Source organism: Tiliqua scincoides, chromosome 2 (genome assembly GCF_035046505.1).
Source record: "Tiliqua scincoides isolate rTilSci1 chromosome 2, rTilSci1.hap2, whole genome shotgun sequence".
Classification (NCBI taxonomy): Eukaryota; Metazoa; Chordata; class Lepidosauria; order Squamata; family Scincidae; genus Tiliqua; species Tiliqua scincoides.
In genome coordinates this window covers 250066025-250080157 of record NC_089822.1, presented here as the reverse complement: position 1 = coordinate 250080157, position 14133 = coordinate 250066025, and the positions used below count along the sequence as shown (strand labels likewise).

General features: G+C 45.7%; 1 protein-coding gene across 1 annotated transcript; it reads right to left on the bottom strand.

Moving 5' to 3' along the window:
• Nucleotides 1-3858: 3858 nt before the first annotated feature.
• On the bottom strand, nt 3859-13260 carry TRIM41 (tripartite motif containing 41). Its single transcript, XM_066617951.1, has 6 exons — nt 12216-13260; nt 9504-9599; nt 7278-7508; nt 6716-6738; nt 6197-6324; nt 3859-5750 (listed from the first exon to the last, which is right to left on the bottom strand). The coding sequence occupies exons 1-6, from the start codon at nt 13170-13172 to the stop codon at nt 5230-5232; spliced, it is 1956 nt and encodes a 651-aa protein (XP_066474048.1). The 5' UTR covers nt 13173-13260; the 3' UTR covers nt 3859-5229.
• Between the last annotated feature and the right edge of the window lie 873 nt (nt 13261-14133).

The window sequence follows — 14133 nt, the reverse complement described above, 5'->3', positions numbered from 1 at the left end:
GATTTTGAACTTGCACTTTGAGCCCGTTCTCAAAGCTCAGACAAAAGCATGGATTCTCACCTTCCAGAATATAACAAAAAGCTGTACAACAGATGTTTGTGCTAATGGCAGAAGCTTCGAAACCAGATCTAGTTATAATAAATGTATCTGAAATACAGTGCAATGCTAAGAATTAGTTGTCCCTGTATAATAAAATAGAAGCAGGTTAGGAAAGGGCGGGGGGGGATGACATGCTATTCAAACAGGACTAGTTATTGGAAAATGTAATGATTTTTGTGAAGGGGTTTGTTCCCCTGTAGTGATTTGGGGAGACTTGCATGGCCCACCATGCAGTGATGGGGGAGATGCAAGGCTCACAGTCTGGCCTTCCCCCAAACCTCAAACTTCCCAGGAAACCAAGAGCCATCTACCCTACTGAGCGGGTAGATACTCCCTCCAAGAAGGGGAAAGAACAAAAAAGGAGTGCCTTTTCTCACTATCATCCTGAAGTTAACACGTTTATTGAGGGAAATGGGCAAGGGTCAAATAGGTGAAAACAGGCACTTCAAATTAGGTTATATTGCATTAGTGCAGGGGTCTCTAAACTTTTTGGCTGAAGGGCCACATCAAACATCTGGCACAGTGTCAAGGGCTGGGGAAAAAATTAAATACATACATTGGAACTTAGATGAATGAATAAGTGGGCTCAAATGTCCAGGATTTCTCCAAACACCAACGCAGCCCAAAGCACATTTAAATGGACCCCCATTCCCCCACCCCTCAAGCACAACTCCAGTTATTTTTGGTCAACTGGGCCAGAAGCTCGCAGGGGATCAGAGGCTGGCCGTGGGCCAGATAGAGGCTCACCATGGGCTGCATCTGCCCCCCAGGCCAGGGTTTGGAGACCCCTGCATTAGTGAAAATTAGGCAAGGGGTGTGGAGCATAAAGCCTGCAGGCTGAATGTAGCTCATGGAAGCAATTTCTCTGGCCTCTGTCATAATTAGGCTCACCCAGCTTGATAATTGTATTCTCATAACTTGAAAATATGAACATGATTTGCCCATTTTCTCTTCTGTAATATGTAGGTAATGCGTTTCTAGGTGAGAACAAAGTGCTTATTTCTAGCAATATAACTCTTCCACCAAGATCAGGGTGGTACATTGTTCCTTCATTCCTTTTGTTCCTGTGAGGTAGGTGAGACTGAGAGATAGTTCCAAGATCATCCAGGATCTTGCTGAGTGGGGATTTGAACCTGGATCTTCTAGGTCCAACTCCTAGACTACACCAGGAGCATCAAACATAAGGCCCAGAGGCCGGATGAGGCCTGCTGAAGCTTTTTATCTGGTTTGCAAGCTCTCAGCTGCTGAGCAGTGCTAAGGTGGCACTGCTGAAGGGGCAGTCTGCATAATTGGGCTCTCCCATATCTTGAAATATCAAGATTTCCATATTTTCTGTCATTTGCAACTAATGTGTGAGAAAAAAGTGCTTATTTCTGGTTATTACCTCTTTAATGAGACTACCTCCTGCCTAATGGCACCACCTCTGGCCTTCAGAAGGCATCAAGAATGCTATTTGGCTGCAATGGTGTAGCTAAGGGAGTGCAGGGGGTAGCAGTTGCACCGGGCATCAAGCTTTAGGGGGGCAACAAGCTGAGCTTGACACTAGTGACCAAAATTGTGAAAATCATGGTATGTATGAATAATACCATCATGTTATATATCATTGGAAAGGTAATTTAATGCAGACTGCAATGAAACAAACAGAAAACAGATATTCCAGTGCTATCAAAAGTTATGGCCAATTAACCAGAAAATGAAAACACGACTGACTTGTGGAACAAAAAGTGGATTTGCCTAACTCCAAACTGACCTTTGAGACTGCTCTCTGTGGCTTGTCAATCCCATCACTCTAGGTGTCTTAGCAACCTAGGCCAAAATGGGGCTTGGTGGCACTGTGTTGTTATGAAGGCTCTGGTCCTTGGAGGATGAACTCCAGAAGATGATATTGGGGGGCTCCCGTTTGACATCATGGCATCCCACAGGATTCAATCTTGTCGCCTTTTGTTCAACATCTGCATGAAACTACAGGAGGAGGTTGTAATGGGGTTTGAGATTGGGAGGCTCCAGTACAGGAATAACACCCAGCCTTGTATCTCAATTCCAGCTAATATTGAGGCTATGAACATACTGAATTGCAGAGGTTGATGGCCTGAATGAGGTAAACAAGTTTAAATTAAGTCCAGACAAGGCAGTGATACTATTAGTCAGGAGACCAGTGAACCAACTTATAGATTGTCTGTGTGTTCTGGACAGGGTCTTTGGGGCAACACCATATAAAACATGGTGCAGCTGCAGTAATTCAATCTGAACATAACTCTTACATGGGTCAACCATAGCATATGGAATCCAGGAAAGGACCCAGTTAGGGCACTAGTTTAAGATTGGCAAAGGCACTCCTAGACCCCCACATGGCAGCTGCGGTCTAGGAGTGTCCAAACTTTTTGGCTGGAGGCCACATCATCCCTCTGACACTGTGTCAAGGGTGGGGGGGGGAGCAATTTACATTTCAAATTTGAATAAATTTGCATAAATGAATATATTAGATTGAACTTATATGAATGAATGAAGCTCAGGGCCTATAAAAGGCCTTGCACAAAGCATGGCCGGCCTTCGCTGCTGCATCACACATGTGAAACAGCAAGCAGTGGAGGGAGCCCTCATCCCACAGCTCACACAAGAGGTCAAACAGTCACGCTGAGAGCAGTTGTATTGGGCCAGCATGGGCTCCAGCAAGTCTCTAGAGGGCCAGAGGCTCATTGGAGGCTGGGGGATCCCCGCGGGCCTCATTATTAACAGTATTAATATTATTATTAACAGTATTTAATACTGTTAATACTCATTGGGAGTCTGAAGGCCGCAAGTGGCCTCCGGGGTGGGGTTTGGGCACCCCTGAACTACAAATCTACACCTTCCTGTCCAGAACAGCTTATGTAAAAGAAGCTCACACAAACCCAGTTTTAGAGTGTGTGAAAAAAGAATGCTATACTCTCCCCTTAAGCAAAGTGTGCACCTCTCTGAAAAGGAAATAAATGTTCTGATCTATAATAAAAATCACAGCAAAATAAAGTGTCCTCTGAGATTTATACGTTTTCTGCACCTCTTGCAGAATATGAGCAAACTGAGAATTCTGTACTGCCCTTCAAAATACAGCAGACTATAATAAGTGCATGGCACAAGTAAAACACACTTGAATATCTGATTTTTTTTCAGAAAAAGGTGCAGATTTTAACAAATCATGGAGAATCCTGTTAAATAGCCATGAATTACAGAACAATGAATTCAATGCTCTTTTACCCCATCAAAAGTGCTCACTTAGTTTTTCGGCCAAGAGTTAATTATCCTTCCATCGCACTGTTCATCCCAGTCTTCCTGAGTGATACTTCTCAGGCACCCAATGCCTGAGTTTCTAGTTTCTAAAACTCTAGCCTGAGTTTTTAGTTTCTAAAAACGAGAGGTTCCTGGGGCTCAAGCCTCCCTAGTAACATCTTCCACTAAGAAACATTTAACCCCAATAATTTAAACTGCATCCCAGTCCAACCATGAATAAATCGGTGTTGCGCAGGCAGTTCTTAAGCCAACCCAGCAGTCACAGCCATACACACAGCCCCAGTTTAGTCATATCTAAACTGGAGAAGGAAGCAGGGGACTACTCTCCCTTTCCATCCACACCTACCCTCTGGATTACTGGTATGATTACCAATGATATGACTAAATCTAGTTGAACTGGAGGCATGAACTCCACCTTCAGTACCCTCATCTACCTCCTTTCATCTTCTGAACAGAGACCAAAGAAACAGTGGCTTAAGTTGTAGCATTGTTTTTATTTATTCTCTCAACTTTTCCAAAAAACTAAATCTCCATTTAAGTTCTTTTTAGCCAAAAATAGTTCAAAGGAGCTCTGTAATGCCAAAAGGAATTCAAAAACACCACACACAGCTAAAGCCTCCAGTGATGAGCAGGGTTTGCAGAAGGAGAAACGCCACTGCATGTGCAGCAGTGATGTGGTGTCTGTGTGTGAGTGGAGAGAGAGCATTTAAAATAAGTTAATCGAGACTTTGGAACACTGGGGGGGGGTAGGAAAATGGGCGAGGCAACAGTGATGGAGACCCACCACAAAATTAGCTTCTGGCACAGTTATGCTGACCTTAGGGCTATGGCTCTTGGAATAACATCCAAAAGCACAACAGAATGTCAGCTAGAATCCATAATTGCCCCAGATTTGGTAGTATTGATAAACATATGCCTCCAGACAAAAGAGGGTGGGAAACACCATCAAGGAGAGTGAGACAAAAAAGCTAGGACTATACATCAAAATACATATGGATATGTGGAACAGGATTGGTAATTCTACATTGGAACACCTGGTAGTAGTAAAGAATAGGGAAAGAGAAGAACAATGGAGATCATTAGGAGACAGACATTGAAGAAGCGGAACAAGAAGGAACCATCCAGACAGGATGCTTCTATAGGTTTTTACTGAGATGTAGACGACACAATGCAGTTGTTTCAGAACACTGCAGGAAGGTCACCAACGTCTTGGGACACCAAGGCAGAAACAGAACTGGTTTCCCAGGGTGGACTGAATCCAGCTCCAAAAATGTCTTGGTCCCAGGCATCTTGTCTGGGCCCCAAAAGTCAAAAAAGGCAACCAAGTACTCACAGGAATTCACTGAGTCTTGAGTGCCTAGTTTTTAAGAAGATTCAGGTGCCTCTGGAGGATTAAAATAGCCGGGGCAGAGTCATCCAATGCTTCTGTGCCATGGCAGATCCCACCAAGAATACAGCGCCGGGGAGGGGGAAATCACATGCTGAATAAACCTCTGTTCATTTCTCTTTTGAAAAAGGTATCAAGGACCCAGAGATCCTAGAGGAAAAGTCAGTCAGTGATGTGGCCAGCTCACAGAAGAATGCCAAAGGTGAAAGAAAAGGAACTCGGGAGGGTGGATCAGAACCACAAGAGAAACAAATTTGGATCCATGGTCTGTCTGAGCCCCAGAAAAAGGTACTTGTGCAACAATGGATCCTTAGGAGAGAATCCCTGCCAGAGTAAAGAAAGGAATTCACCAAGTTCCGAGAAAGATGAGGATCAGGGATCTCTTGCCAAGGATGATCAATTGGGATAAGAGGAATTAAAGGAAGCTGAAGGCTCTGGGGAGGAATCCAGCTACGTGCAAAGCAGCAGTGACACTATTAATTGCAGATTTTTATGCGGGTGCCCTTGGAGAGAATGCGGAAAAAGGGAAAGATGCGCTCACGGAAGGAGGCGTTGAAGGTGTGGATGTGGGCCATGTTCTCAGCATTGTAGAAGCCCAGCTGGCCTCGCTCATAGTCCAGGTAGACACAAAAGCGCCGCAGCTTCTCAGATGGAGAGAGGGCTGTCTGCTCGTTGGTGGTCAGCGCTTGGTACTTTTTGCCATTGGTCCCCACACACCATACCTCCCGTTTTTGGTAAGGACCTCCATTGGACTTCTCTTTACGTCGGGCTGATTCTCGGGCTGCTCCCACAGCCCAACCACGTCGGCCACCCACTTCAACCTCCCAGTAGTGGCGGCCGTAGGTGAAGCCCTGCAAAGCCAGCACGCAGTAGTCAGAATCAAAACGCTTGGGGTTATCGGGCAGGTCCCGCCAGCGCTCTCCAAGTCGGACGCTGCGGCAGTCCGAGGAAAGGGTGAGTCGCGGATGGGCCGTTTCTGGGTCCAGGGTCAAATCAGCTGTGGGGGGCGAGAGAAACAGAAGGTAGCGTACGTGCTCTTTGTACAGGTAGCAGGCTAAGCATGGAATTTCAGATTTGTAGTCTGACCTGTCTAAATGGCTTAGGGCAAAGGACAGCATTTCTACTTCAAAAGACACACAGACTTCTTTCACCCAAAACATCTCTGAGACTGTCTTTTATCACTTCTTACAAGTCTGGGCAGTCTCCGCTGTCATTTCAAATCAGGGCTGTGGAGTCAGAACCTACTCCACCTCCACCCAAAATTGCTTCCAATTCCATATTTCCGACTCCGATTCCACAGCTCTGCTCGATTGGAATCAGAGTCATGGAGCTGGAGGCAATCTTGGGTAGAGGAGGAGTTGGTACCGACTCCACAGCTGAGGATTCTCTCCATTGCTAAAACAACATTGCTGTGGGGAGGGGTGGGGAGTCACAGCCCTTTACCTTGAGGAACTTTGTAGAAGACCTTCTCCATCTTTCTCATCAAGACATCTACAAGAAAGTAGTTCCGATACTTCTTTCCTGGGTCCACTGGCACCACCTCAGGATCTTGGAACTTGATATTTTCACATCTGGCAAGGTAAATTTAGAGAACCACTGTGTAAGTAACAGATACAGTGACCTGGGAATCAGGAAATAAAGGATGTAGAGGCACTCTATTCCTCATACTGTTCTCCAAGTTTGTTGCTAGGGTAGAACCAACTCCTTCCTAACACCCTCCCAGTTATACATCTTCACACAAGCACAACAGGTACATGTTGAAGAGAGAACAAAAGGAAAGTGATTCCATGATTCATCCATTCAACAACACACAGTCAAATGGAAAACTTCCAATGGGCACTTCTCTTTTTCTATAGAAAACTTCTAGCATTAGAGAGACTTGTAGGCAGCCTGGGTGCAAACTATGGAGCACGAATCAATGAGACATTTAAAGCGGAAGCAGTGTAAAAAAATTCAACCAACCTGACTAAAGTGGCTTTGAAGTCCTAGAAGGAAAAAAAAAACACACCAATGTTTAGAAATCCAGGCAATAAACAAACAATAAAATATTTTAAAATTGTAGACATTTTTAGTAGATCAACCATTTTCCAAGTTTACTGAGAGAGGACATGCAAAAGTGGCTTGCAAGTATGGAAAAAGATGTGCATTCAATGTCAGGGAGCACTTCCTAAGAAGAATGAAAAACGCAATGATTTCCCAAGGGAAATAGTAAAGGCTCCTCCCTTCAGAAGCTGTCACAAGCCAATTTCAACAATACAATTCTTTGTGCGCATCCTTAAGGGGGGGAAGGAGGCGGCGGCGGCGGGGGTGGTGGTTTAAAGTGACATCAGCCTTTTGAGGGTCAGAACAGCCCAGTGAAAGCTTGCCATATGCAAGTAGCAGAGCACCTTTTGAAGCTGCGCAGATTCCATATGCCAAATTTACATTCAAACATCCCAACGTCGCCACTTCATTCCAACTCTTGCAAATCGCAGTGCCTGAACAGCCTGAGCTCAGGACCGGGGGGGGGGGGGGAGGGATTCACCTTGAGAAGCTGCAAGCCATCCTGCTTGCTCTTGTCTTCAGCCTCTGCAATGAGGCGGCTGAGCACAGCACTTTGCTCCTCCAAGTGGGTGATGCTGCTGTTCTGACGGGCCATTAACACCTCATAGCGGTCTTCCAGCTGGTGCAGTAGCAACGCCTGCTCCCCCACGAGGAACTGGTGCAGGCGCTCAAAATCCGACTCAAACTCTTTCATATCAACCTTCATCTTGTTCTACGGGCAGGAGAGGAAAAAGTGGTTGAGAATGGCTGGAGAAGACTCGGGGACACAACTCCTTCCTTCCCCCATTTTACAAGTCAGCAGGACGTAGGATCAGACAATCCTTACAGGCAACAGCACAACACGTGTGGTGGGGAGTGGGTGTCTGGGTCCCATCAGGGATGCAATGTTTAGCTGATTTCACCACAGCATGACATCTTTTCCAGTGGCTCTTCTGCATCTCTTTTGAGACTATGAGCCCTTTGCAGACAGGGAACCATTAACTGGTTTATTTTGCTATGTAAATTGCTTGGTGAACTATGTTTTATTGTAAAGCTATAAATATTCATAATAATAATAATAGTAGCCAATACTTTTGATCAACAGAAAATGTGCCCCTCTTCCATTAAGTGGGCAGCAGGTTTTTAAAGGATTGTTAATTCTTTTTAGTACAAGAACTGTGGGTGGTTGGCATTCTCTTCTCTCTCACACACAAAGGAATGCCTTCTTCAAGACGCCACAGGCAGTGATGTGTGTATGTCATTCAAAAGCAAAGCATTTTCCATTCAGAAGTCTATAGTCACATGCAAATTTATGTCGATTTAGGGCACAATTCATACATAGCAATAGACTGGTGCAAGTCCTTGCGCCAGCCTAGGATGATCACAAACATGTTGTAAAGCACATTTACATCTTCTCGGGAGCAAGCCGCACCAGCGCACAGAGGTGCACTGGAGCACTGAGGCTACACCCAGCCTCCGTGGCGGCTTGCAGAGCAAGCCTTGTGTCAGCCGAGCTCGGCCAACGCAAGGCTCTGGGGTGGGCAGGGAGGAGGTGGGGAGGGAGACGTTCTAGGGCAGAGGGAGGGAGGGCGGTCCCAGGGGCAGGCGGGTGGAGAGCGGGAAGTGGAGCTGGGATCCTGCTGTTGTGCCAGTTTTCAACCCCCATTCCTGAGCAGCGCAGAGCTGCTACAACCAACTCTGCTCTCCTCTGACTTTTGCCACCCCAGGAAGTAGCGCAAGTTCAAGGAGACCCATAGGGGCTGCAGTGGCTTACCCAGGGGTAATGGGAAGTTTCCCTTTACCTCTGGCTGAGCCACTTTGGCACCCTATCTCGTGCTGGATACAGCACAAGCCTCTTAGCCTACCTGTTCCAGTGCAAGATAGAATTGCGCTATGAATCACCTAGAATTCAGTCTAACTTTTTTTTTTTTAAATCAGACAGCTGTAAATAGATTTTACAATGAAAAAATTAAACAGAGGCTTATAATGCCTGAACTGGAAATTTCACAAATTCCAATAGTTCTCTTTGCCCTTAACAGTTAGTATCTGGAGATCAGGCCACACTGCATGTATCTGTGGGGAATTCTACAGCCCAAGGCGTTAGTCCTGCCTACCAAGATCCAAACTACACATTGCACCTTGAGGGGGGAAGAATTCTGGACTGTTCCCCTTCAGACTGAAGGTGTAGTAGGTCATATTTTAGAATGCTCTCCCATACAAGGAAACATCACCGAAAACAGTAAATGAGCACAGTCAAAGAAAGGTTTAGCCTCTTCCCAATTTGTTAGTTTACTATACACATCAGATTTTTTTTGCATGGGAAAGGACTCTCCGCACGTAGTTTGATGTGCAACTATTTTACCAATGTCAGGTAAATGTGTCACTTAAGTCTAAGTGCAAACATACTGTTTTGCAAGTATCTTATCTTGTATAGAACATATGCATTGTCGAGGACACACACAGTTTGTCCATTGTTCAGTCAAACACCACACCAGGCATATTGGTTTGCAATAAACATTTTCTAGCCCAGGACTGCCACAATTCTGTAATGCCTCAAGATCGCATCAAAATGTCTTATCAAGAGAAAAATCTGCTCTTGAGGTTAAGAAAGAAATCTCTAAATTTTCTCATTCGGGGTTCAAGTACTCAAAATTAACAACACACTAACCCATCAAACAAGAAACCTATAGGGTTGTACAAGGAGGATTCAGGGAAGGTGGTTGCTTACCTTGAGATCTGCAATTTTTTCCTCTTCGCTTGACTTCTGCTTCAGAACAGTCTCTAGTTTCTTCTTGAGTGGATCCAAGTGACTCTGGAGTTTGGCCTTTAAAAAAGTAAAAGGAATACTAAACTACATCTCAAGGGAATCACCATCTAAAAGTTGTTGCAGTATTTGAATTAGAAAAACACTGCAAGTAAGATAATGCAATAATATTTCTCAAGACTTAGTCAACACTGTAGTTCAAATTCCCTTTCCTGTGTGTGTGTGTGTGTGTGTTTTTTTTTGCCACTTTTAAATCTTTGAGGTCAATCAATTGTCACTCTGGGACAAAACTATAAACAAATTCATAGCCTCTAAGCTTCACAGTTCCTGCAAAATTCTGAATTTCTCAGATGCTGTCGCAGCATCTAAGTTTCTAGTCTTTATTGCTGAGGAGAAACAAAATGTTTAACATTTATGTTCACTTCTACTAAAACATTAGAAACTGGAGAGTCTGGATGGATCACTTCTGCTCAGAATGTCTCATTCTTCTACATTGTCCCTTGGACTCTTAGTGACCTATTTGTAGATGCACACACATATACCCTCATGCAATTTCCATAAGCAATATTCTTTATTCAGTTGCCCTATCAGTTTTTAAGAAAGAAATCTAGCTACAAAGGTCTAGATTATATAAGTTATCAAACTCTAAATGGCACTAGAGAATAGAAGTTTTTAAAACTGTAACGTAAAAAGTAATCTGTTTTTAACTATAAGCAAAGCAACTGATAGCAAATTAAGCATAAGTGTCATTGATCTGCATCTTCCAAAGGGGTAGCTGTGTTGGTTGTAGCAGAAAAACCAAGGGTTGTGTAGCCACTTACAGACCAACAAGTACCAGAAGCTTTTGCGGATGAGAGAATATTTCATAGTACAGGTTGAGCCTCATTATTCACATGGGTTCCGTTCCAAGCACTCACATGGATGGCAAAAAAACGCACTATAGCAAATCCATTTAAAAAACAAAGTTTGTTTGCTCTGGTGATTTAAAAACAGCCTTGCTGACTCTTTGTGATGCAAGATAAGAGTCATTAAGATGACAATCCATCAATCAGTCATACTCCAAGCTTAGAAAGGCATTTCACTCAGCCCCTCCCTTCACCAAGGCAAAGTGATCACCTTTCTTTCACTGCTCAGGGGGAAGGGAGGGGTCCCCTGGAGAGAGAAGGATTGATGGATTGTCAGCCAGCTGCCCCCCCCCCATTAAGGAGGCTGTTGTTAAAGGACTGTTCCGTTTTTTAAACTGATTTTAAAGGGGTGCATTTTTCCCCTTCTGCAGGGATAGGCACATTCCTTCTCATTTGCAGTGGTCATTCGTGTTGAGTCAAATCCGTGTATAAAAAATCTGTGTATAAATAGGCTGGACCTGTATAGTAATGAAAGGAGAGATATAAATATCTCCATTTGGCTGGTACAGGTTGCAAGGTTTTTGGAAACAGTTAAAATTTAGAAACAAAACATGAATAGTAACAAACACTTAGCACAATTTGAGACAAAATATTCTTGTTACAAAGTTGTGTATTTCAGGTGGAAGCTATATGCTTATGAAAATCTCTACATCATCCAGGAGACACAGTCATACAACCCAGAAGGAACAGATGAGATTAACTGAAATAAACATAACTCATGAGTAAATCTACATAACTGCATCTTTATGGAAAAGGAAACCCACCAGATTTGGGTTATGCAACAACCTACATTTCAAACGCTTTGCAGGATATGTTACACAGGCCCCATCACCAACGGCATTATTTCCACAGGCACTGCATGCAACACTGTGGATATTTCCGTTAAATATATTACAGCCTCTCAGCTACCTCTCTCTTCTCAAAAATTTGGGATGGACAAATGTGAGAAATTGTTCAGCTGGCCTGGTTTTGTCCCCCTTCAGAACACAACCAAGAACACATCTGACAAGATAGCATAACATGAAAGCAGAAGCTACAGGGCTGTACACATACACATGTTTGAAGACAATGACTAGGTAGCGCATTGAAAGCTAACCAATATGCGGTTCAACAATAAATGTTCACCATACTTGGTTCTCACTTGCCCGTCCTTCTCACTTTGGTTCAGGAGACATGAGCAGAATGAGTTTTTCAAACTTCTCATATTTATCCCAGGACTTTGCAGGGATAAAGCTGGGCAAGAGGCTGTGCTTACATATGAATGGGATGTCAACAGAGTCAAAGACTATGCCTGTGAAAAGAATGCCACCAGTGATGGGATTTGTCTAACCAGTGCAGGAGAATTTTTGGAAGATCCCAAATGCGATGGAAGTTTCTGAACACAAAGACACATGTTTATTCACGAGTCACTTCCATTTGATTTCAGTAGGTTTTACCTGCTCCATCTAGGTCACATGACAGTGTATGTCCTGGATGGTTCGTAAACTTTCACCTGAGATATGGTGCTGCTAAAGGTAGAAGTGAAGTACTGTATGTTTGTATTAAGCCAAGTCTAGCACAAGAGAACATGACCATACTATTGTTTCTTATTGCAGTTCAGAATGTACACTGTGAATCTATGAAGCTGCATATATAGAATAAAACAGATGATCCTTCAACCCCAGCATTATCTACAGCAGCAGCTCAAAGGTCTTAGGATAAACACTATGGGCCAAGACTGAAGAAGGTTACAGCTTCTCCAACATTTGCATCATCCCATCCCACTGCACACCTTGTATTCTTGCACAACTTCTTCCAGTGGCATGACGCTGTGGTGTTTGTGGTTTCGCGATTCCCGGCACACGACGCAGATGGGCTCTTCATCAGCCTCACAGAACAGCTTGAGAGGCTCCTGGTGCTTCTCGCACACGGCTCTCTCACCCCGCGCAGCCTGGCCCGCAGCTACGGCAGACGGCACTCCAGACGAATCTCCCGCTTCCGCCAACTCCACTACTTCAGCCGGCGCGGTTGCAGGCTTGAACGGCTGCAGCTGCATCTGACGGATGATCTGCACCATGTTGGCAAGCTGAAGGTTGGGGCGGAAGTTGCGGTGAGGAAAGACTTTGCGGCACTGGGGGCAAGTGAAGGACTGGCGCTGTGGGGGAGTAGGGGGGGTTGCTGGCACAGTATACTCCACCTCCGGCTCTTCTTCCTCATCCATCACCTCCTCTTCATCGTCATAAGTATCAAAGAATAAGTCGTCCCCTACACCGTCCTCCCACATCTCATCTGACCCAGGGTCCTGGTCCCAGTAGTCTCTGTCATCCTCCTCCTCCCACACTTCATCGTCTTCATCTTCATACTCGTCCCTGGATGCTTCCTCTTCCTCCTCCTCCTCCATGTCCCTGTCATCCAAGTACTCCTCATCCTCCAGATCGTCTTCTTCCTCTTCGTCCCCTTCTTCCTCCGGGCCCAGGTCGTCCACCGCCCCATCGTCGACGGCCTCCTCGGAACCAGGCCCATAGCCCCCATCGGAGCCAGACGCACCCACGTCGTCTCCCTCCTCCTCGCTGTCTGCCGTGCCCCACAGCTGGGTGATGCAGACACGGCAGAAGTTGTGGCCGCAGCCGATGGACACGGGGTCAATGAAGTAGTCCAGGCAGATGGCGCAGACGGCCTCCTCGTGAAGGGTCGCCACGGGGTTCAGGGGACCCCCATAGGCACCGCCCGCAGGCACTGCCGCCGCCATGGGCCCTGTGCTCCCCACTCCTGCTGGAACCCCAACCCCTTTCCTCCTTGACCCCAGACACCCTGCCTTGCCCTGCCAGGGGCCTCTCAGTGCCAGAACCCAGGGGCCTCCCCTGCCCCCCCCCAGAGCCCCAGGACACCAGGGTGAGGCAGCTCCTCCTCTTCCTCCTCCCCTTAAGCCTCCTGCCAGGACAGCCCCCTCCCTCCCTCCTTCCTTCCTTCCCTCTCTTCCTGCTTCCTCGGCCCCCCAAGCCCCAGCCAGCCCTCCGCGCCCCACACTAACAGCCTGGACTGCACAGACTACGCGCACGACTAAGCCTCCACCAAACTAAGAACGCGGCGCTCTACCGCCTCCACGCAAGGGCGACTCTATGATCCTCAAGAATGCTCCCACCGGAAGTTGGGGGGCCGCGTGGAGACGCTCTAGCGCGCACTTCCGCTCACCGCTATGACACAACGGTTGGTCCAAAAACGCTCTAGGCTTATTTTTTGTGCGGGTTACAGATAGTTCGCCCCAAAGCTCAGCGCTTGGCTGGCTGGAGGACGCCGCTTCATTTAAACCACGGCCGTAGCTGCTTTCTGCTTTTTCGACCGGCGAGGAAATGACGCCAGTGACGTCACCATAGCAACAGGGAAGAGAAACGAGCGATTCCCTGTAGGTTTCCTGAAGCGCACCGGAAGTGACGTGTGTCGCTCTATACTCCATCTCTATGGTTCCCAAAGATTCCACAGTAGACTACTAAAAAAGGCCAGAGACAAGAATCTCATAGTCACTATAGGTCCATTCCGGGTTCATGTCTGAAAATGTATTTTTTAAAGATACCCCAGAAATAAGAGCTTTCTAAACAAATTTAATGGAGAAATCCAGGATTTTTATTTTTTTTTAAATACCTATAGGAAGCCGTATTGGTTTATAATAAATAAATAATATTAATTAACAATAATCAATTGATTGATTAATA

Excerpts from the sequence above, each read along its gene's own strand:
- TRIM41 (XM_066617951.1), bottom strand. The coding sequence starts at position 13,172 with ATGGCGGCGGCAGTGCCTGCGGGCGGTGCCTATGGGGGTCCCCTGAAC. Across the intron at positions 7,509-9,503 it reads AAAAAATTGCAGATCTCAAG|AACAAGATGAAGGTTGATAT; the intron begins GTAAGCAACCAC and ends TCCTGCCCGTAG. Across the intron at positions 6,739-7,277 it reads ATGGCTTGCAGCTTCTCAAG|GACTTCAAAGCCACTTTAGT; the intron begins GTGAATCCCTCC and ends TTTTCCTTCTAG.